Source organism: Gossypium raimondii, chromosome 12, assembly GCF_025698545.1.
Source record: "Gossypium raimondii isolate GPD5lz chromosome 12, ASM2569854v1, whole genome shotgun sequence".
Taxonomy (NCBI): domain Eukaryota; kingdom Viridiplantae; phylum Streptophyta; class Magnoliopsida; order Malvales; family Malvaceae; genus Gossypium; species Gossypium raimondii.
Window position 1 is genome coordinate 51,344,170 of NC_068576.1, and position 24,326 is coordinate 51,368,495.

The 24,326-nt window shown below is 35.8% G+C and overlaps 4 protein-coding genes and 1 long non-coding RNA gene across 5 annotated transcripts; 2 read left to right on the forward strand and 3 right to left on the reverse strand.

Annotated features, from left to right (window-relative positions):
• Positions 1–1,606: 1,606 nt before the first annotated feature.
• On the reverse strand, positions 1,607–2,986 carry LOC128035289 (citrate synthase, glyoxysomal-like; the record flags this gene model as incomplete). Its single annotated transcript, XM_052624664.1, has 4 exons — positions 1,607–1,936; positions 2,283–2,406; positions 2,509–2,606; positions 2,957–2,986. Coding segments are annotated over 4 exons (261 nt in total), but the record flags the coding sequence as incomplete, so codon positions are not given.
• Positions 2,987–4,003: 1,017 nt separating this feature from the next.
• On the reverse strand, positions 4,004–4,560 carry LOC105762526 (uncharacterized). The gene is made up of 2 exons (XM_012580287.2): positions 4,356–4,560; positions 4,004–4,264 (listed from the first exon to the last, which is right to left on the reverse strand). The coding sequence occupies exons 1-2, from the start codon at positions 4,452–4,454 to the stop codon at positions 4,019–4,021; spliced, it is 345 nt and encodes a 114-aa protein (XP_012435741.1). The 5' UTR covers positions 4,455–4,560; the 3' UTR covers positions 4,004–4,018.
• A 3,817-nt stretch (positions 4,561–8,377) lies between these two features.
• Positions 8,378–9,418, reverse strand: LOC105764953 (uncharacterized). Its single transcript, XR_001124762.2, has 2 exons — positions 8,838–9,418; positions 8,378–8,679 (listed from the first exon to the last, which is right to left on the reverse strand). It is a non-coding gene; the product is annotated as an uncharacterized LOC105764953 (long non-coding RNA).
• An 8,008-nt stretch (positions 9,419–17,426) lies between these two features.
• Positions 17,427–20,037, forward strand: LOC105762258 (uncharacterized). The gene is made up of 3 exons (XM_052625310.1): positions 17,427–17,757; positions 17,839–19,442; positions 19,501–20,037. Exons 1-3 carry the CDS (start codon positions 17,427–17,429, stop codon positions 20,035–20,037), a joined length of 2,472 nt encoding a protein of 823 aa, XP_052481270.1.
• A 1,934-nt stretch (positions 20,038–21,971) lies between these two features.
• Positions 21,972–23,921, forward strand: LOC128032019 (uncharacterized). The gene is made up of 3 exons (XM_052625311.1): positions 21,972–22,956; positions 23,164–23,198; positions 23,289–23,921. Exons 1-3 carry the CDS (start codon positions 21,972–21,974, stop codon positions 23,919–23,921), a joined length of 1,653 nt encoding a protein of 550 aa, XP_052481271.1.
• Positions 23,922–24,326: the final 405 nt, after the last annotated feature.

Sequence of the window (24,326 nt, forward strand, 5' to 3'; positions counted from 1 at the left end):
TCTTGGAACGCTTCTTCCTCATCATCCAATAAACTCAGATTCGCCAACTCCTCTTCCATCAGAAACACAACAACCCCAACCGGAACGAAAATTGGGAATAAAAACCGAGCTAGAAATTGTCAAAGAAAAACAAAAAAAAATAACAGAGCTAAAAAAAACAAAGAAAATCGTGCCAAACGGCAGACAGAGAAAACCGTGCCTTTAATTTAATATATATTAAATTTACATATATTTAACTTATGTCGCCTCACCTAAAGAACAATGGCATAATTGCTTATTTAGTCTCTTTTAGTTTTTCTTTAATCTATAATTCAACTTTCACCCTATATGCAATTTAGTCTTTATACCTAATTACTCTTAATTTATGCAAATTCATCTAACCAAAACCTAATTAACTACACAACTAGCTTCGTGAATATTTATTAAATATTACGAGTCTAATTTACGGAACAAAGTCCCGGAATGTACTTTTTAAATTTGGTCCTTTTAATTAATTAACTATCGAAATATTAAAATTTCTTAACAAAACTTTAATACTACCATAATGACACTCCTAAATATTTATAAAAATATTTACGGCTCAATTTATAAAAACAATGTCCCGATACCTCATTTTCTAAAACCACTTGAACTTAATAAATCACTTATATAACATAAATTATCAAATCAAAAACCTTTTTAAAAATCACACTTGTCTCGTAAATATTAAATAATAATATTTACAAATTTACTTGTCATATTTGGTGGTCTCGAAACTACTATTTCTGACACCCCTGAAAAACGGGATGTTACAAGAAGTCTCAAAATAAGTTAAAAGCTGCATCTGATAATCCACAAAGTTAGTTATATAGATAATAAAAGTTCTCTTACACCATATAGTTGGGTACAATACCATTTAGGAGAATGAAATTAAACACAAACACTAAAGACGGCTCACAAACTATTTAATTTGAGACATTCAAAATTTTGAAATGTGATTGGGAGGACATTTGTTGCCCTAAAAAAGAGATTTCTCATATTAACATCACCACTTTAATGTAGTCTAAAAAATAAGATTGGATCATGCTAGCATGTTACTTACAATTCATAACTTCATTCATTGTTTGAATCGAGATGACACATTCCTTTAATAGTATATAGAAGAAGATCTTGGTAATATTAATGATTTGATTAAAATGATGAAGAAATTGGTCAATAACCAATAGATCAATGAGTATATGTTAAATGCTAGAGAGAGAACAACTCAACAAATATGGAATATTAGAACATTTAAATAAAATTGCATATGATCTTTATTTTTATTTGTAATAGTAATCACTACACCAAAACAGGTTTTTAGCGGCGTTTTTTTATACCTTTACAAACGCCTCCAAAAACACCATTCTTTGGCGGCGTTTATGAAAAAATGCCACTAACTTTTAAAAAACATTTAGAAATATTAAATATTAAAATCAAACATTATTAATATCAAAAATTAATTAGTATTAAATATATACTTTTAGTTAAAAAGATAGTATTTAATCATATAATAAATTAATTTTTTTAGTCAAAATATTAGCAAAATTACAAGTTCAAATAGTGCAACTAATTGATTGCAAAAAAAAAAATGCACAAGTTCAAAATGTAAAATTTATAGACTAAAATGGAAATTCAAAAACCCTTTGAAATTAAACTGAAATGGATCATCTTCATCTTCATCTTCATCATCTTCTTCTTCACTTTCAACTCTGTGACCATCTTCTTCTCTGCTGCCCATGTGATTCAATGCTCTCCTTTCATCATCTTCATCGTCATTATAAGGCACAGTGACTCTTCAGGAGGTGAAGATGGTGAATCCACAACCCTCTGCCGTTTTAAGTCCCGTTTTACGTCTACACTATCACCAAGTTTCCTTTTTGCTTTCATCTTCTTTCCCCCTCCTTCACTCTCACAATTTCTGTTGTTATACCACAGTAGCATTCATCAATTAAACTAAATTCCCATGAGATCTCCTACTACAATCGTTCACCTAAAATAAATGATAAAAAAAAGAACTATACTTTTGGATGCTGAGAAAAAAAGCAGAAAAATTCATAGCCAACTATCTAGGGTTTTTATTGAGTACCAGATAAAACATAGCAGCATAGCAAGTCAAAGTTGGTAGGGATTTTCCCAACCAAGAATATGGAATCACACTACACTAGAAGAAAATAACATGCCTCGTTGCTTATTTCGGTTCCACAGTCATGATCATAAGTATAATTATAATAAAATAGGTTTTGAGTCCTGAAGTATTGACTGACCTGTTGGGGTCTTATTATCTTTGTATCGGGATCATCTAGAGACTCGTGCCAGTGTGCCAAGTACCCAGCCATTCGAGGGATTGCAAATAACACAGTGAAGAACTCTGGTGGAAATCCCATGGCCCTATTGAATAAAACCTCAATTGTCACTGGTCCAACATCTAAAATATATCTTATACATTCGTCTAGTTTCTCAAAGTGAGCAGTGAAATTAATCTTATCTTACCGATATATTAACCCAGAATAGAAATCAACATTTGGATAAAGCTTCCTCTTAATAAAATATTCATCAGATAATGCGGCCTTCTCCAAACTAATAGCTACCTGCAAAAGGGGAAAATGATAGACGGTAAGAGAAAAGCATATTAAAACATTTACAGTAAACAAAGAAATCATGGACAAAATTAGAATGTCACCTATACAAACAACAAAGTACTAATGAATCCCTGTTTAGAAAACATAATACTATTTACGGAATTTGCCACCAAATATGAAGCCAACATGACTGAACTCTCAGTCCATGCGTTATTATACCTTGATCAGCTTACATGCCATGAAACATTCAAGTGCAATCATGAAGAACTTAAAACAGATTAGGTGTGGGAAAAGGTTAGTGGGAAAAGGTTAGTTGCTTTATGTAAAAGAAAATAATCCGGAAGGTTGTCGATAAACACCTCAATAAGTGGATCCCGACCAACAATAGAAAAAATTAAGTACAAAGGAGATTAGATAAATTTTCAAACAAAATATCAGCGACTAAAATATACTATACATTTCTTTTTTTTTTTAAAGAAATTAGAAGAGTTTAACAATAAAATTGTGAAAAACCACAAGCCACTGTCACTACTGCTGGGACATTCAAACTGACATAAATTAAAACCAAACTCCAATCAAGAAATGAGTATATAGAAAACAATAGAAGATTCTTCAAATATGAAAAAAAAATTAAAATAAAAATAAAGAGGAAAAAATACTAAAAAAACAAAATAAAATATCAAAGAAAATGAAGCGAAGAAAATTTTCATAAAGAAAATAAATATGACCACCTTCTGTGCAATTCAAAGGCAATTGTTGACAAGCCCATTGAGTTCTTAGTACCCTTAGCAAGAGATTCCAAAGAAGCACCACCGCAAAAGGGTACAAAGAAATAGATCAAACAGGTTCAATAAAGTAGAAACACAATTCATAGGACGAATAGAAACACTTTGGAAGATAAAGTTGATTAATTATTTTTCAATTTTTTTATTATAAAGATTAATATTTTCATTTGGATATATGAATGTCTATGAATATATTCGAATATATGCTTAGGGCAAACAATGGCCTTACACCTTTCGTTAAATGGAATAATATCAATTTTAATCTCTCAATTTCAAGTAAATTTTACTTTTAACCCCTAAATTTTAAAATTACTTCAAGCAATGCATAAAAATATCATAATTTTTTTCAAAAACAAAGGATGAAAATGAACTAAAATATAATGAAAAACCTCAATTTTTTTAAAAAATTCTCAAAATAATTAAAATCCGATGATTGAACTGATTGAACTAGTCATTACCTTATTTATAACTAAGTAAAAAACATGAACAAAATTTCGATTACACCAACTAAATTTCTTTCATCAATGCTTAATAAACCTCATATACTCGGACATGTAATTATAGTATGTTTACTATATACATAAAGAATGAGTAAAAATATATGATCAAAAGCAAATATTTTTTTGATAAAGAAATTCAAATTTGAACCCGCAATTGCAGCAGTAAACTATGCATGTTATCCAGTTTCTGTTTAAGTTCTTTAATGTTAGTAAGGTTCACCAGGGAAGACTCAGAATTAGATGATTCAGTGATGAGAGCGGCACACTTTTCAAGCTTGAGCAACCACAAGATTCCAGCAGTTAACCTACCAATTGAATCAACTTCGGATTTGCATAAGAAAGCAAGGTGTTGAAGTTCGTCCTTGGTTAAAACAGCCTCAATCTATAGAAGTGAATGAAACCTTTATTTAAGAGTGTGATTGGAGATTACTACCTATGTAATCAAGTTCTTTTAAAAGTAAGATTGAATTTACCTGTTGTTTGACTGAGAGTTTAAAGTTCTCCATCATCCAGTTGATGGTTTCGTTGTCAACTTTATCTTCCAATATCTTCATACGAACTTCAAGATTCATTCTTCCAAATATTCAGACACTTTCTTTGAAGCCATTTACAGGTAAAGGATCTTCAAGGATGCTGCTCCTCTTGATATTCATGCTAAATGCACAATTTGGATCCCATTTTCCTGTTGATATTCATGCACTACCAGACCAACCATAGTAATGTCATTTCATGTTTTAGAAAAGCTACTTGCATCCATGAATAGAAACACTTTGGCACAGCGCAAACCATGTTTATTAGTAATATTTCTACATCGCATTCTCACAAGCAATCTATCTATTGACAAATTTTGGCATTATGCAATAGAATTCCTCTGAAACAACAACAACATGAGGATAATCTTATGAATATCCTAACTTTATAAACATAATGCAAGAATCGTATAATTTTTTTTAACACAACCAACTTATATTGCAATGAATCCACGCTTTAACACAATAAACCCAGAATTTGAAGACTAGAACAGTGGCAGTGCCATACATCCAAAAGACTAAGAAGGACACGTAAATAAGCTCAGCAACTCTAACAAATAAAACAAGGAAATAGAACGGGCGAGAAATTTAAAAGAAAAAAATGCATTATTTTCTAGCTACTAGAAAAACAAAGAAGACTTCAAGTTGACAGCAAATACGAACAGAAGAAAAGTCGAATTGAGACCACAAGTAAAACCAATTCCTGAAACAAGTATGAAAAAGACCCAATCTTTATTTTATTCCTTTTCTTAAAAACCAATGAAGGAGAAAAGAAAAGGCAAGTACCTCAGTAGCGTTCTTCAAAAGAAGGTCGTCTTCAGGTATCCAAGTGGAAAGGGCTGGCGCCAAAGCCCCCATCTATTTTGGAACACAACTAAGCAAGAAGGAGCCACCTTTCAACCCATCCCCCTTTTCTTTATATTCGTTTTACAACTTTGTCTTCCCACGATTTGTGTCTGGCGAAGCGTCGGTTTGGGTCTCTCTAAGTGTGTGAACCATGAAAACGAAAAACAAAAGAACAAAAAAGAGTGTGTGGGAGGGAATTTTAAGAGGAAACCTAGAACTAAAAACTGAAACCAGAGGACAGTAGAATAGAATAGCTACCCTGGAACAGTAGAAGTCTGCATTTTGTAAAGTTAGGGGTTTCAGGGGGAAATTAGGGATTTCGAAAATTTGGGAATAATATGGCGCGATTCTTTTAAAAGTATTTGTGGCGTTTTACAAAAAACGCCACAAAAAATCATAGTTTTTAATACATAGTTTTTTGAACTTTGCGGCGTTTATATCATAGCGCCACTAATGCTCATAAAAAACAACACTGTTTTGTTTAAACGACAATGAAATTTTGCGGCGCTTTTAGCATAGCGCCGCTAATGCTGACCTTTAGTGGCGTTTTTCTCCTAGCGCCGCGAAATCCATTAAATTCGTAGCCAAAAACTACACCGTTTTGTCTATATTATTAAGAACTTTTTTGCGGCGTTTTGGACAAAAACGCCACTAATAAATGAAATTCTTTATTGAAACGGCGCCGTTTTGGAAAATTTTAATACATAGGTTTTTTAAGTTATATTTATAAAATTAGATAAAATTAAAAATTTAGTTTTTAAGTAATATTTATAAAAATTAGATAAAATTAAAAGTTTAGTGTTTTTATTTCATTTTTATTTTTGTATTTTAATTTTATTTCTTATAAATTGGCCCTCTCCAAATTTAATAATTATACCTACATTATCCATATCAATCTATTAATTTTTAAACTTATTTATTAATTGATTTATGGTAATATTTAAATATATCAAATGGTTTATATTCAAATTTTTTAAATATAAAACATTAATTAATTGTATAAAATTCCAAATCTCAAGTAAACCTTAACCTTATTAAACCCTAAATGAACCATTGAAATGATATAAATATTTAAGTCTATCTATTATATACATCTCTTTCAAGGCATAATTTAAACCCTAAATTATACATCTTTTACAATTACATAATAACATATTTAAAATATAAATAAAAAATCTAAACCCAAAACCCTAACCCGACCCCTAAAACCCTAAACCCTAAATCCCTAACTCTTAACCACTGACGTCTAACCCCTAAACCTTAAATCTCGGCCAACGTCCCTTAATTAAACTATAATCCCTAATCCATAATCCCTAAATCCATATATATAGTACTCCCTAAACCTTTAAATATGAACCCCTAAATCGGCCTTAAATATTAAATTTATCATATACTCTAAACTAATTAAAAACCCTAAACAATTTTATTATTATCTTTTACAACTACATAATAACATATTTTAAATATAATAATAATCTAAACCCAAAACCCAAAACCCTAACCCGACCCTTAAAACCTTAAACCCCTAAATCCCTAACTCTTAACCCCTAGCTAACATCGAACTCCTAAACCCCTAACCCCTAAGCCTTAAATCCCAACCCTTAATTAAACCATAATCCCTATTAATCCATAATCACTAAATCCATAAATACTCCCTAACTAAAACCTTAAAATATGAACTCTTAAACCGACCTTAAATCTTAAATAAAATCATATACCCTAAACTGAAAACCCTAAACTATAGTGATAATTAATTCAATATTTTAAAATTAATAATATCTCTTTTACGATTATATAAGAAATTTTTATTATATAAATTAAAAATAATTAGTAATCATGTACCCAAAAAATTTTAAAATTATTTTAACTAATAGTCTTTTAAATTTTCCATGTGTTTTATTTCAAATTATTTCCACGTGTTATTTTTTCTGAAGATTTTAAATATTTAATTAGAAATAAGTTCAATTTTAAATAATTAATATAAATAATAAATCAATTAAACACCGCTAAATCCCCGAAAGCGCAAAAAAAGGTGTAGTTTTGGCTTAGGTTTTTTTGCGGCGCTTCCTTAAAAACGCCGCTAAATCCCCGAAAGCGCACAAAACGGAGTCGTTTTGCCTTATGTTTTTTGCGGCGCTTTCTAAAAAACGCCGCTAAATCCCCGAAAGCTCACAAAACAGCATCGTTTTGGATTAGGTTTTTTGCGGCGCTTTCCCAAAAAACGCCGCTAAAGCCCTGAGCATTAGCGGCGCTTTCTTAAAAACGCCGCTAAATCCCCGAAAGCTCACAAAAACTGCGTCGTTTTACATTAGGTTTTTTGCGGTGCTATCTCAAAAACGCCGCTAAAGCCATGAGCATTAGCGACACTTCCTTAAAAACGCCGCTAAATCCACAAAGCTCACAAAACTGCATCGTTTTGGATTAGGTTTTTCTGCGGCGCTTTCTCAAAAACGCCGCTAAAGCCCTGAGCATTAGCGGCGCTTCCTTAAAAACGCCACTAAATCCACAAGCTCACAAAACTGCGTCGTTTTGGATTAGGTTTTTTGCGGCGCTTTCTCAAAAACGCCGCTAAAGCCCTGAGCATTAGCGGCGCTTCCTTAAAAACGCTGCTAAATCCACAAAGCTCACAAATCTGCGTCGTTTTGGATTAGGTTTTTTGCAGCGCTTTTTAAAAAACGCCGCTATTGCTTATTGTTAGCGGCGTTTTCCAGAAAGCGCCACTAATGCTCGATCTTTAGCGGCGTTTTTTATTCAAACGCCGCTGAAAACGCTGCTAAAAGCCCGTTTTGGTGTAGTGAATGTCGACTATTTTTTTGAACTAACATATTACATATGATAATTTGACTTCACTTTCGCTACTTATTTAAAAAAAAATTCCTCAATATTTTTTTATGGTGATTAATTAATATTTTTTAAAATTTTAAATTATATATAATTATATTTATTACTACCAACATAAATTCTTTTATAGAATTATATTCTATTATCCAAACATGTTTAAAAAATTATAATTTTTTATAATTATAAAAAAATATAATTATTGTAATCACTGAATTTTGTCCGGGATTAATTTCGTGTTTGAAATTTTTTTTTTATTTTTTGCATTTTAACCCATGTACTTTTCAAAATTTACATTTTGACCCCAAACTTTTCTAAAATTTACATTTTGACCCCAAAACTTTCTAAAATTACATTTCGACCCTTAGACTTTCTCAAAAATTCACTTTGACCCCTAAACTCTCAAGAAATTGCATTTTAACCCATATTTTGCTAAAATTACGCTTTTGCCCCAGAAACTTTGCATCCCATGCAATTTAGTCTTTCTGGACTTGTCAAATCGCCGCAAGCAACTGCCGAGCCTACCCCTCCCCAGCCGGGCTACTCCAGGAGCCTCCCTAGGCCATGATGGCTCCTCTAGCACCTGAAAACAATTAGAAAGAAGACAAATTTGAGAGATTAAAAGGGAAGAAATGGAGAGTGAATGGGGGGGGGGTTCTTTTTTTTGCAAAAAGAAAGAAAGAAAATTAAGAAAACAGCAGCAAAAAATCAAACAAAAAAGAGCAACGAAAGGGCCCTCACCACCGTCGCGCTCTCCCGACCACCGCCTTCACCACCACCGTGCCTTGCATTCTTCTAACCACCGTTGCACCTACAAAGCAAAGCACAAAGCAAAAACAAAAAGAAGAAAGAAAAACAGCAAGCAAAAATAGCAACCAAAAAGGAAGAAGAGAAGAAAGAAAGGGAGAAAGAGAGGAGAAGGGAGTCGTGTCGGCCACCGCAACACCGGACGGAGGAGGCGTCGGCGGCGGCGTTGGGCTAGAGTTCAGCCCCGAAGAGGAAGGAAAAAAGGAAGAAAAAAAGAAGAAAAAGAGAGAACAAAGGAAGGAAAAAAAAAGAAAAAAAAATATATTTTTTAAACCCATCCGGGTTGACCCGATCCGACCCGCACCGACCCGACCCGATCCAACACCCAGCAGCCCCAAAAAAAAAACAAAACGCCCAAAAAAAAAAACAGCAAAAAAAAACAGGATAGCAAAAAAGAACAAAGCAGGCCCAAACCAAGCCCAGCGCAGCCCAACAAGAAGCAGGCCAGCCCAGTCCAGCGTCAGGCCCAGTGATCAGCAGCCCAGCAGCTTCAGCCCAGTCCTTTGACAGCCCAAATTTGGTAGCCCAACATCTATTAGGCCGAGAAGAAGAAAAAGAGAAAAGAGGAAAAGGGGGCTTTTGGTAATTTCATAAATTTTTAAATTTAGTTCATTTATTTAAATATTGTATTATTTCAATTAAATTAGTATTTTTAAAATAGTTTTTTTAGAAATATTGTTACATTTATTTTACTCGTATTTTTTAAAAGTAAAAAAATATTTAATGCATAAGGCAACGAACCGAATTAATTTTAAGTCATCGAATTCATTGCTATGTTGGGTGAATATCGATGGCTCGTGTTAAATACGGGACGCCCTTCTAAAAATCGAAAATATTCAAAATTCCTCGTATTTTAATAAAAATTCTCGTATTTTATTAGAATCTCGATTAAATATCAAATTGAATTGATTTAACACCAATTCGATGATTTCATCGCCATGTAGGGGTGAATATCATAGTTTCGTGTTAAATACGGTATGTTTTTAAAAAAATAAAAATAAAAATTCGTGTTTCAAATTTTTGTATTTTCAAATATTACTCGTATTTTAAAATTTTCGACTTTTAACATTTTCAAGAGTTTTCGTGTTTCACAAATGTTAGTGTTTTAAAATTTTTGTGTTTCAAAAATTTTCGTGTTTTCAAAATTTTTCGTGTCATAAAAATTCTCGTGTTTCAAAAATTTTCGTGTTTTCAAAATTTTAATGTTTTCGTGTTTTAAAAAATTCTCGTGTTTTCAAAAAATTTTCGTGTTTCAAAAATTTTCGTGTTTTCAAAATTTTCATGTTTTCGTATTTTCAAAAAAAAATTCTCGTGTTTTAAAAAAATTCGTGTTTTAAAAAATTCATGTTTTCGAAATTTTCGTGTTTTCAAAATTTTTCGTGTCATAAAAATTCTCGTGTTTCAAAAATTTTCGTGTTTTCAAAATTTTCATGTTTTTGTGTTTTCAAAAAAAATTCTCGTGTTTTTAAAAAAATTTCGTGTTTTAAAAAAAATACATGTTTTCGAAATTTTCGTGTTTTCAAAATTTTTTGTGTCAGAAAAATTCTCGTGTTTCAAAAATTTTCGTGTTTTCAAAATTTTCATGTTTTCGGGTTTTCAAAAAATTCTCGTGTTTTCAAAAAATTTTTGTGTTTCAAAAATCTTCGTGTTTTCAAAAATTATTATTTTGTTTCAAAGTTCTCGTGTTTAAAAACAAAAAAAAGGTTTTCTCAAGTTTAAATCGGATCACAATTAAATATTAAATTGAACTTGTATTTTTGAAAATTAAGACAACGCGCGTTTTACGAGATACCAATTTTGGGCGTCGCGAGGGTGCTAATATCTTCCTCGTGCGTACCTGACTCCCGAACCCTAATTTTCTCTGGATTTTTACGTGAACCTAAAATTAGCGCCCACACCAAAATTTTTAGGTCGCTACAGCTGGCGACTTCGCTGGGGAAAAAATGTTTTTGAGAGTCAAGTCTGATGTTAAACGCGTGTTGTCAAATTTTTAAAATCCTTTGTTCAAATTAATTTTTAATCGTGATCCTTGAATTTTATTTTTTGAAAAGTCATGCATTTGCATTCAGTTTTTTTAATTAATATTTTTCTAACTTGTTTTTTTCCTCTCTTTTTTCAGCTTTAAGTTTTACGTTTTTTTAGTTGTTTTAGTAAAAATAAAATTTAAAAGGTTTGTGAGTTTCTCCCCACACACCGTGCACTTGCATTTTTTGCATAACATGAGCTCTCTACCCGGCTCCGTCCGCTTAAGTGGAAGTAAACGCTTCGCCTTCGTGAGTTAACTCGTCCCTCCAAGACAAAGCTAGTGAAATACTTCCGGGTTACATATGACTTATGCTTTCGTGAGTTAACTCGTCCCTCCGCATAGGCATAAGTAAATGTAATCCCTCGAATTGAGCTCGTGAGCCTGTGATGGGTGATGACCGAGGCTCCGTACTAACCTTAGTAGGTGACAGTATGGACAATTCGAGTACCTTTCTAGAACCAAAACCACATATAGTGAACCGTACGAGCCACCCAATTAGAGCCATGCCGAACCTCCGTCCGTCGAATAGTCACCAAAATAAGTACACGGGAGAAACGCCTCTTACCTTTTATTTCTTTTGCATTTACACTTATTTAATGAATTGAGTCTGTTTAATAAATTGGGCCAGATAGGTTGTCTGATGGTATGTGGGGTAGGTTTCTTGTAAAGCATATTGGGGCAAGAAAAAAGAAAAAATGTGGGTCTTTTCCACCAAATTGCATGATTGAATAGCTTAATTCGTTAAATTTTCCATAGTCTTTATTTTTCTTCTTTCTTCTTTTTATATTTGTTGTGATCTCTGACCAGGGTTATTTGTTTTTCATTTTATTTTTCATCATACATCGTAGACATCTCATTAGGAAGGTGTTGGTTAAAGATTGGTTGCCAAAAACGGGTTTCTGATGGAGGAGTCAATTACACAAGTAACTGAGAAAAATGTCGTAGTTCGAGATTGGTCTTTGAGGACTCAGAAAGCGAAAGGGGATAGTTTAAAAGAAGGATACATCTCTGATCTTCCTGAGCATGTGACTTTGAATGCTCGTCAGAATGATCTCGAAGACTTGACTAGGATTTGGAAACAGTGGGACTCAGATACCAAAGGCATTTTCACTGAGAAGTATGGGGATATAGCTCACTTGATAGCAATCGATGTGAACGAGCAGTTGATCCAAGCCATGGTTCGATTCTGGGACCCAGCCTATCAATGTTTCACTTTCAATCAGGAAGATATGACTCCGACCATAGAAGAGTATGCCGCTTTGCTTCGCATCGATAATGTGCAACTCAACAAGATATATGTGAAGGAGCCTAAACCAATGACCTTCAAGAAAAGCTAATGAAGTTGACGGGATGACTGATACATGGGCTGAAAAAGATAAAGAAGAAGAATGAAGTCGGTTGTGTTCGTGGTTTTCTTCTGGAGTTAGTTCGAAATCATCCGGATGTTTTGAAAAGAGTAGATTTGTTTGCCTTGGCCATTTACTTGACCGGTCGTCTTCCGAAGGTTCTTGGGCATATTGAAGTTGCGGTTGTGGATTTCTTGAAAAGTTGAAGCAAAGAGTCAACCCGGTCCCAACCATCTTGGTGAGACTTTTAGATCTCTAAATGCTTGTAGGAGAAAAGGGAAGGACGTTTTATTGGATGCGCCGCCATTCTTGAATGTTTGGATCTTTAGCCATTTTTGGAAGGTGGAGCGACGCCTTTCCACATGTTTTCAAAGACATTCGCCTGTTGGAAGCACACCTTGAAAAAGATTGGTCAAGGATGTCACCGAACAACACTGGTCTCGCCGTTTGAACCTTCGTGCCGAAGATATAACTTGGAGAGCACCTTGGATTCGTCCCTCCGTCTTGTTATACAAGTGTGGAAACCAAGGCTGGGTGCCTTTACTAGGATTATGGGGAGGAGTTGGATATGCTCCATTGTTGGTTCAAAGACAGTTAAACCATGACGGTTTGTACCGATTCTCATGGATTGGCACAATCGGAATTTGCATTTATGGGTGAGGGTTACATGAAAAAGGTTTGAGATACTGCGAACTCTTGGAGGCAAATCTTGTAACACCCCTTACCCGTATTTGATGCTGGATTAGGGTACGAGGCATTACTGAAACATACACTTGTAAACATATTAAATCGAGTAATAAAATTTCATTAATTATTAAAAACTTTCAAATTATTAACATGCTTTTATAGTTCTTCACAATATAAATAATGCAACATTTCCTACCAACACAATCAAGATTAGATAATCATTTCAATACATCTAATAATTGTCATATTACCAATAATAATTCAATTACAATAATAAATCACAAATCTATATAATATTCATTACCAAATAGCATTCTCTCCAATTAAAATTATACAAAATATAGTTCATACGAACTTACCGGCTAAATTGTAGAAATACCAAAATTTAGGGACATTTTGGTAATTTTTTATTTTCTCAATTTCCACCCAATCTTGATCTAAATTAATATTTCATTCAATTTACTAATTTAAATAATAAAATAATTCATGAACAATTTGGTCACTTTGACATTTTACAAATTTACCCTTAAAGTTTCACATTTGTTCAATTTAGTCCTTGAGCCCAAATCATGCAAATTAACCATTTGAAATGCAAATCCATGCTAACATAATATTCATACATTTATTTTCCTCCTCCTCTCCATTCCACATCCTTAATTTACATAACATGCTATAAATAACATTATCTATAATTTCACTATTTTCTTGTAAATTTATTCAAAGCTGTCCATTTGAGTCATAGTCACTAAATCATTTATATCTTGAGCTACAGAAATCTAAATTAAGATCCATTAATTTTTCCTGAAACTAGACTCACATATATTCTTGCCATAAAATTTTCATAATTTTTGGTTTAGCGAATAAATAAAGTTTATTCTTTAAAGTCATCCCTGTTCTGCTGTCTGACAGTTCCGACCCTACTTCACTAACAATTAATTATCTCTTTGTACAGAATTCGAATGATGTTACCGTTTGTTTCTATTGAAAATAGACTCATTAAGGATTTAAAAATATAAATTTAAGCCTCTAATTATTTTTCTCCAATTTTTGATGATTTTCCAAATTCAGTACAGGGGAACCCGAAATCATTCTGACCTTAACTCACAAAACCTATTATATCTCATGATTTACAATTCTATTGCTTACACCGTTTCTTCTATGAGAAACTAGACTCAATAATATTTAATTTCATACTTTATTCATCTTCTAATTCAATTCCCACAATTTTGGTGATTTTTCAAAGTTGACCTTCTGCTGCTGTCCAAACTGTTTTAGTGCAAAATATTGATTACTAAGTTTATAACACTCTTATTTTCTTTCTCTACACTATTTCTCATCACTTTCTCTTATTTTCTCTTCACTAACATACCAAGAACATAAAACCTTATATAATAAAACTCTACATTAACATCAATTTCATACCTTTTCAATAATATCAAACTCAAAAATATTTTGAAATCTTGATGTTCTTACCTTGCTCAATTGATTTCAATCTTTAACTTGATTTTCTCTCTCCTCCAGCTTCTATTTCTTGAATCTAACTTTATATTCTATCTCCCCATAGTCTCCTTGTTATCTTTCTCTCTTGATGGCTATAGAAATTCTTTTGATTTCTAGGTGGAAATGGTAGATTTTTGGTGGAAGGACCAAATTGTAAAGAAAAGAAAGTTTCTTTCTTTTTCTTCTCTTCATACGTTGGAATGCATGGGGAAGATGATGATTCTTCATCTTTCCTTCCATATATATATATATACTAAATAGAATAATACCAAAATAATAAAATATCATTTAAAAATTAAATTAAAATACTAATAAACTAATATTTATTTAATTAATATAAAATATCTCCAACATCATCATTATCTTCTAGATTTCTCTCTCTTCTAATTGACCATTTTGCCCTTTACGATCTTTTAAAATTCCATCATTGAGTCATCACTTAATTTGGTAAAATTGCAATTTAGTCCCTCAAAATTCTTCACCTTTTTCAATTTGGTCCTAATCCATCCATTTTCCTTAGTTTCTAGATCATTCCACCCTTAAAATATTTACACCATTGGTCTTTCAACTTTTTCATATTTATACTTTAGCCCCTTAATTTTTGAGTATTTACTCTTAGGCAACAAAACTTTTCTCACTTTTACAATTTAATCCTTTCTTGAATTAATATGTCATAATATACTTTCCAATGTTGACATAACTCAATTACTCTTTTATCACTTTATTTCCTTAATTTACCATATCGGGGATATTATCTTACTTTCTTACTATAGAAATTTTCGGATATTACAATTTCATAGCTAGTTAACCCTTCTAGCTTCTAGAATTCAAATTCTACATTTTATACAAATAGGTCATTTCCTTAATTAATCACTAATTCGATAAAATTTTCATATCAATATTTTCATGCAACCTTCTTATCATAATGCAACCCATGTCATAATTTTAAAATAAAATTTCCTCGTTGGATTTGTGGTCCCGAACCACTGTTCCACCTAGACCCAAAATCGGGCTGTTACAAATCTACCTAATGGAATTAGCTCTCTATGCTGATACTATCACTGTAGACTATGACCTATGGAGGCAACGACGAGTGAAGAGTCAAGTAACCCCATCGATTGATGAAGTTTGCCAGAATCCGTTATTAGAGAAAATCCCATCCGAGCTAGAAATTGCAAGACATGAATTTGAACGTGAAAAAGCCAAACTGTTGCGAGATATTAGTTCTCTCAAGGAGGAGAACTACCAGTTGAAGATTGATGTCAAAATTGAAAAATCCAGAACCGAAAAAGTCCAAAAAGAGGTTGAAGTTACGAGAAAGGATTTAAGGGACCTTCATTTGGAAAACAAGAAATTAAGAGGCACTATAAGAAATAGTGGATTGGGCAAAGCATCAGCAGAATGGAAGGAGGAACTAAGCAATATCAAATGTGGGATGGAATTCTGGAAAGCCAAAGCGAAGAAAGAAGAGGAAAGAGCTGCACGTGCTATGATAGAGTCGAGGAAGAAGAATGTTGAACACGAAGCTGTGACTGCAGAACTAACAGCTAGTCAGTCTGAGCATCAAGAGCTAAAAGGAAAAATTCGAAGTCTATAGAGTACACTGCAAGCTCGTCAGCAATATTTGGATGACCTCTTGAGGGCTTTAGAAGACAAGAATGGTCAGCATGACAGAGACATTCGCGCCTATGAGAGAGCCCTCCAAGAAAAGGATATGTATCTCGGCAGTTTAATCAATGAAATTCGTAGGGCGGCTGCGCATGTAGTACAATTGTCAAATGAAGCGGAAGTTCTCAGTTGCCAATACCCTCCAAGCCAAAGATCAAGCATATCGGAGTTCCTGGAACGTGTAAAGAAGCAAGGAGATGCGGCTAAGAAGTTTGTGTAACTGTAAAACTAATATGGCAAAACTTTTTGTAATGGACTCTTTTGATAAATGAAACGCCCAAGTATGGGGCCATTTTGGAATCAACACCTATTTTTGCATATTTACGCATGATTAACATTCATTAATTATTCATTCATTCCTTACATGCTCATATATCCCTAATGATTCGCTAAGGTTAAAACCATCTAATCCACAGTTACCACACTACAAGTCTAGAATCACGTCACTCCTATAGGACGCGCTTAAGAGCTAGAACTATGGATGCCGAACTCAATGAAAGGATGGAAAGGATGGAAAGAACCCAAAGAGAGTTGCAGGAGCAACTGGCCAAGTCGCAGCAAGAGGCAAGAGATTTGATGGTGAGATCTCGAGAGGAATCGCTCGAGCAAAGAGATCAAATGACCAAAATGATGGAAATGATGATGGCCTTGGTCAAAGGAAAGGGACCTATGCAGAGCCCCGATATCGTAGAACTGCCTCAGTCAAGAGCTAATCAAGATCCACTTTATCCCCCAGGATTTACTCCACCTCATGTCCATACAATGCAAAGAGGATACCCCCAAAGAGAACCTACAAGTCTGGAACAACATCCTGCTCCATCTGCTCATTTAGGACAGGGAATGTTTGTATCGAACCCTGGGGCTAATCCTTCAGATCCAATTGTTCCAGACCTAGATGATCCTGTAGAAGAAGCAAGGCTGAGAATTGATGACAATAACGCTCAGGATAAGTATAGGATCCTGGAAGAGAGGATCAAGGCAGTAGAAGGCACTGAAGTTTTCTCTGCTTTGAGTGCCAAAGAGTTCAGTTTGGTACCTGATTTGGTCCTACCCCCAAAATTTAAGGCACCTGATTTCGAGAAGTATGACGGAACAAGATGTCCAAAGGCGCATCTGATCATGTTTTGCCGAAAGATGACTAGTTATGTAAACGATGATAAATTGTTGGTGCATTGCTTTCAAGATAGTTTGGTTGGCTCAGCCCTTCGATGGTATAATCAACTCAGTAGAGAGAGAATCCGATCATGGAAGGATTTCGCTTCAGCATTCTGTGAGTAATATAGGCATGTATCGGATATGGTGCCTGATCGACTAACCTTACAAATGATGGAAAAGAAGCCGACAGAGACTTTTCGACAATATGCACAAAGATGGAGGGATATCTCGACTCAGGTAGAGCCTCCGCTAACTAAGACAGAGATAATGGTCCTCTTCATTAATACTCTCAAAGCGCCGTTTTACGATAAATTGGTAGGAAGTGCCACAAAGGACTTCGCGGATATTGTAATATCCGGGGAGCTTATTGAAAACGCCGTCAAGAGTGGGAGAATGGAAGGCCCTGAGAGTTCGAAGAGGGTAGTACCCGCAAAGAAAAAGGAGGCAGAGGCTCATATGGTTGGAACCGAGAGTCACTGTGCCCCCAATTCGTGCCCCGCCCAATCACGACCTCATTATCGCCCACCTTAAAACTTCTACTTTCCACCTCAAGGTCCTTACCATCAAGCACCTCCGTCTTACCTCGTTTATGCTATGAATAACCAAAGACCATTCACCTTGTTCCCACCAAACACCATGCCTACACAAAGTCAACCTAAAAATGATCAAAGACCAGCAAGACCCATTCCTGAAAAACATCAATTCACCCCAATTCCTGTGCTATACGGAGAATTATACCCGAAACTGTTGGAGAAGCAATTGATATCCCCACATTATATGGCACCCCTGAAGCCCCCTTACCCGAGGTGGTATGATCCTAATGCTAGTTGTGTGTATCACGCTGGGAATCAAGGACACTCTACAGAAAATTGTGTGGCCTTTAAAAAGAGGGTTCAAGGTCTCATCGATGCTGGCATTTTACGATTTGATGGTGTTAGCAATGTGACGGGAAATCCTCTTCCTAACCATACTGGCGGGAATGTAAATGCGGTGACAGATGAAGACAGTTGGCAAGCCAAATGTGATGTTAATGAAGTAAGGACACATTTGAAGAAGGTATGGGAGATGATGATTGAAAATGGCTTGCTCTGTCCGTCTAGTAAGATCCTTAAAGAAGAAAGTACAAAAGACCAGAGTTTCTGTGATTTTCATGGCATCGAAGGGCATGACATCCAATCTTGCAGGGAAGTTAGAAAATTACTTCAAGACATGATGGATAACAAGGAGGTCAAAGTCTTTGATAGTGTGGAAGGGGCCGAGGAGAGAGAAATATGTGCCTCTGATGATCAATTGATGGCTTTCCCCTATAGCGTCGATAGACCCTTGGTGATTTATTACGAGGCAAAGAAGGAAGAAGTTAGTCGAGAAGTTAAACCAAGTTTGATAAGTGAAGTACCTGCTCATTTCCCTTATAAGGACAACAAGGCAGTGCCTTGGAATTATGATGTCAATATCATTGTACCTGAGGGTGAAAAGTCCAAGGTTGTGAGTGAAGGTGTTAGCGGAGTAGAACATTTTACTCGTAGTGGAAGATGTTATTCTCCGAAGACGGTTGAGCCAAAGAAGAAGGTTGCTGGTCCGAGCCAAAAAGGAAAAGCACCAAAGTATGAGGTTGAGGATGATGTTGAAACACAACTTGAGCAGGAAGATAAAAAGGCTGTGAATGAGGAGGAAGCACATGAGTTCTTAAAGTTTATTAAGCACAGTGAATATAGCGTCGTAGAACAATTAAACAAGCAGCCGGCCCGAATCTCGGTATTGTCTCTATTGTTGAACTCGGAGCCACATCGAAATGCCTTGTTAAAAGTGTTAAATCAAGCTTATGTGGTGAACAATGTATCCGTGGAAAAGCTTGATAGGTGGGCAAATAATTTAAATGCAGATAATTTCATCTCTTTTAGTGATGACGAAATACCGCCAAATGGTAGGGGCTCCGTAAAAGCATTGCACATCACAACCAATTGCAAAGGTTACATATTACCAAATGTGATTATCGACAATGGATCTGCACTCAATGTTATGCCCTTGGCCACGCTTTCTAGGATGCCGGTTGACATGTCTTATCTGAGGCCTTGTTATTCTACAGTAAGGGCATTTGATGGGACACGGCGAGAAGTCATGGGAAAGATCAAAATTCCTTTAAAAGTGGGGCCATATGTATATGATATCGAGTTTCAGGTCATGGACATCACGCCTTCATACAATTGCCTCTTAGGAAGACCTTGGATCCATTCTGTGGGCGCCTTCATCTCTCCATCAAAAAGTAAAGTTCATCATGGATAGCCGTTTGATTACTGTTGGTGGTGAGAAAGACATCATCGCATCTATCTCTACTGATGCACCCTACATCGAAATAAGCGAGGAGGCGGTAGAATGTTCTTTTCGCTCCTTGGAATTTATCAATGCTACATTTGTTGCTGAAGGGAATAAGATCCCCATTCTCAAACTGTCAAGGAATACCGGGATGAGAATTAAGCTGACTGTGGGAAAAGGAGCTCGAGCGAGGAAAAGTTTGGGAAAATATCAACAATGGATGGTTAGAGCTTTGAAACCAACGCACCAGAAGGGCCGATACGGTTTGGGGTTCAAACCAGATATACATCAAAGAAGAAAACAATTGCAGAAAGATCGAGAGAGAAGAATCGCAAGGGCTTCAGGCCAGGAATTAGGGTGGGAGCAGTTAGTGTATCCTCCTTTGTTAAGAACATTTACATCAGCAGGAGTGATGTACCCAGGGCAGAACAACTCGTAAGTCACATTATTGATTGAAAAGGGTCTTCAGAATATCAGCCTAAATGCTATTGACAATGAGAATGATGAAATTAAGAATGCTTCAATGATACGCCTTGTCCTCCGTGATATGTTTTGAACAACCTGGATGCCGAGGACCTCCTTGTAGTTTTTAAGTCCCTTCGAGTAATGCTCAATGTTAACCCTTCATTTTGTGTGTCCTTAAACAAGAGGGTTCCTTTTGTAAGAGCTTATGTTTGCTCTTTATCATTTCAATGAACATTAATGAAGATGCATTTTGTTTTATATTGTCATATTCTTTTCATTAACTTTGCGACTACTCCTTCATTCATATCCTTTTCTCGCATATATCTCATATCATCTTATATCATTGTGTGTTGATTACAATACCTCAATACTCGCTATAGCCTTTTTCCATTCACCTTTCGTGCTCGGATATCAATGGCATGAATAATCCCGTTATGAATCTCGAAATCAATTTTGAGAAGGTTGTTTGTTTAGGAGAATTGAAGTCGATTTAAAATGTTGAAGATTGTGTCTCGCTCTCGACTTCATCGAGAATGGTGGAACAAGAAGAGAAACAAATCCTACCCCATCAAGAATCTGTTGAGGTAGTTAACTTGGGGAACGAAGAAGAGAAACAAGAAGTGAAGATTGGGACTTCTATTTCAGAAAACACAATGCAAGATTTGATCGCCTTGCTCCATGAATACAAGGATGTGTTTGCCTGGTCTTATCAGGATATGCCAGGATTGAACACAAATATTGTGGTCCACAAGCTCCCACTGAAACCAGAATGCAAGCCCGTTCAGTAGAAATTAAGAAGGATGAGACCCGAAATGCTGTTAAAGATAAAAGAAGAAGTCAAGAAACAATTTGACGCTGGCTTCCTACAAGTCTCAAAGTATCCAGAATGGGTAGCTAATATAGTCCCAGTGCCGAAGAAGGATGGCAAGGTGGGAATGTACGTGGATTATCGTGATCTAAATCAAGCAAGCCCTAAGGATAACTTTCCTTTACCGCACATCGACACTTTGGTGGATAATACGGCAAAGCATTCTCTATTTTCTTTCATGGATGGTTTCTCAGGATATAATCAGATAAAGATAGCTCCCGAAGACATGGAGAAAACTACATTCATAACAATGTGGGGAACCTTCTGCTACAAGGTAATGCCGTTCGGATTAAAGAATGCTGGGGCAACATATCAGAGAGTCATGGTGACGCTATTCCATGATATGATGCACAAAGAAATAGAAGTTTATGTCGATGATATGATTGTCAAATCTCGGGAAGAAAAAGAGCATGTTGGGAGTCTTAGGAAGCTGTTTGAAAGATTAAGAAAGTTTCAGTTGAAGCTTAACCCGGCCAAATGTACATTTGGGGCTACCTCAGGAAAACTGCTAGGTTTCAAAGTTAGTGAAAGAGGTATCGAGGTTGATTCAGATAAGATAAAAGCTATACAAGATTGCCTCCCCCGCGTACACAAAAGGAAGTCGAGGTTTTTTAGGAAGGTTGAATTACATTGCTCGATTCATTGCTCAACTTACCAATCAGTGTGACCCAATTTTTTGACTCCTTAGAAAACGTAATTCGGGAAAATGAAACGAGGAGTGCCAAGTGGCCTTCGACAAGATAAAACAGTATCTATCTAATCCTCCTGTGCTAGTACCGCCGACCCCTGGAAAACCCTTAATATTGTACCTGACCGTGTTCGAGAACTCAATGGGTTGCGTACTGGGGCAACATGATGAGTCAGGGAGAAGAGAAAAGGCAATTTACTACCTCAGCAAGAAGTTCACAGAATATGAGGCAAAATACCCTTCAATTGAGAAGTTTTGTTATGCATTGATTTGGACGGTTCGAAGGCTCAGACAATACATGTTGTATCACACGACATGGTTAATTTCAAAACTGGACCCAATAAAGTACATGATGGAGTCACCTGCACTCTCAGGGAGGATGGCCCGATGGCAGATCCTATTGACTGAGTATGACACTGTATATGTGAGCCAAAAGTCGATAAAGGGAAGCGCAATAGCTGACTTCTTGGCAAGTCGTACAACGGAGGAATACGAGCCTTTAAGATTTGAGTTCCCAGATGAAGATTTGATGTGCATTTCAGAAAAAGAGGGCAAGTCACCAAAAAGAAAGTCATGGAAGATGAGCTTTGATGGTGCATCAAATGCATTGGGGCATGGGATCGGAGCAGTCTTAGTGTCACCTGAAGGGGACCATTACCCACTTACTGCCAGATTGAATTTCTTCTGTACAAATAATATAGCGGAATATGAAGCTTGCATCATGGGACTTCGTGCAGCTATCAAGAGGAAAATCAAAATCTTAGAGGTACACGGGGACTCAGCACTAGTCATTTACCAAGTTCGTGGAGATTGGGAAGTAAGAGATTCAAAATTAGTCAAATACCGCGATCTCATTGCAGAGCTAATCAAGGAATTCTATGAAGTGACTTTTAACTACTTTCCACGGGAAGAGAATCAATTGGTTGATGCCCTAGCCACCTTGGCTTCGATGTTCAAAGCAAACAGAGAAAATGAAATAATGCCTATCCAAATGAGCATATATGAGACTCTCGTACACTGTTTTAGCATTGAGGAAGAGTCAGATGGACGACCATGGTTCCATGATATCCTAGAGTACATCAAGAATCAAGCGTACCCTGAGCAAGCAAATGAGAATGACAAAAGAACAATCAGAAGAATGGCGATTGGGTTTGTTCTTGACGGGGATACTCTATACAAAAGAGGAAAAGATCAAGTGCTCCTGAGGTACGTGGACGCTGTTGAAGCTAGAAAGATACTTGAGGAGGTTCATGAAGGGATTTGTGGAACGCATGCCAGTGGTTTCACCATGGCCAGGCAGATTATGAGACTTGGTTATTATTGGCTGACGATGGAAAGTGATTGCATTGGTTACGCACGAAAATGCCACAAATGTCAAATTTATGGCGATAAAATTCATGCAGCTCCGTCGCCCTTTCATGTCATGACTTCTCCGTGGCCCTTTTCTATGTGGGGCATGGATGTTATAGGGCCGATTTCCCCGAAAGCTTCTAATGGACATCGATTCATCTTTGTGGTTATAGACTACTTCACAAAATGGGTAGAAGCCACTTCGTTTGCTAATGTGACGAAGGCTGCGGTTTGTAAGTTCTTAAAAAAGGAGATTATATGTCCATATGGTCTGCCTGAAAGAATCATTTCAGATAATGCTTTAAATTTGAACAACAAGATGATGAAAGAAGTATGTGAGCAATTCCAGATAAAACATCATAATTCTTCGCCCTATCGCCCAAAGATGAACGGAGCAGTAGAAGCCGCTAATAAGAACATTAAGAGAATTATTGGGAAGATGACTGAGACATATAAAGACTGGCACGAGAAGCTACCATTCGCTTTGTATGCATATCGCACCTCAGTACGGATGTCTACGGGGGCAACTCCTTTTTCTCTGGTCTATGGAATGGAAGCCGTTCTGCCTATCGAAGTAGAGATCCCATCCCTGCGCGTCTTGATGGAAACAAGGTTAGAGGAATCAGAGTGGGTTCGAGCTCGATATGATCAGCTAAACCTTATTGAAGGGAAACACTTGAAGGCAATTTGTCATGGACAGATGTACCAGAAGAAAATGATTACGGCCCATGATAAAAAGGTGCGGCCAAGAGAATTTCGCGAAGGAGAGCTCGTACTGAGAAAGATTCTCCCGATACAGAAGGACTTTCGAGGAAAATGGTCACCAAATTGGGAAGGGCCATACATTGTAAAAAAGGCATTCTCAGGAGGGGCTCTGATTCTCACTGAAATGGACCGGAAAGAATTACCTAATCCAGTGAACTCAGATGCTGTGAAGAAATATTATGCTTAAAAAAAACAAAAAAACAAAAAAAAACAAAAAAAACAGAAAAACAAAAAAAAAGAAGAAAAAATCAAGATGAAAACCCGAAAAGGGCGTCTTGATAAACAAAAAAAGATTAGGATGAAAACCCGAAAGGGTGTCCTAATGAAGTGGGCTCGGGCTTGAAGAAGCCAATTGGCTTGAACGGGGAGTTGAATGGCGAGGTTACAATATTTGAAGCATTCTCAGAAGCTCAAAATCTTCTACACAAGAAGCCGTGCTCGAAAAGATCCAAGATGAAGAAACGTGGAAAGTTCATGCATTGGATATCTAGAGCATTTCTGGCCATCATAATTTCTGCTTTTTTCAAAAAATCAACTCATAATACAGAGGAGAGTTGAGCCTCGGGTCACGCTGAGGTATTTTTTTAATTTC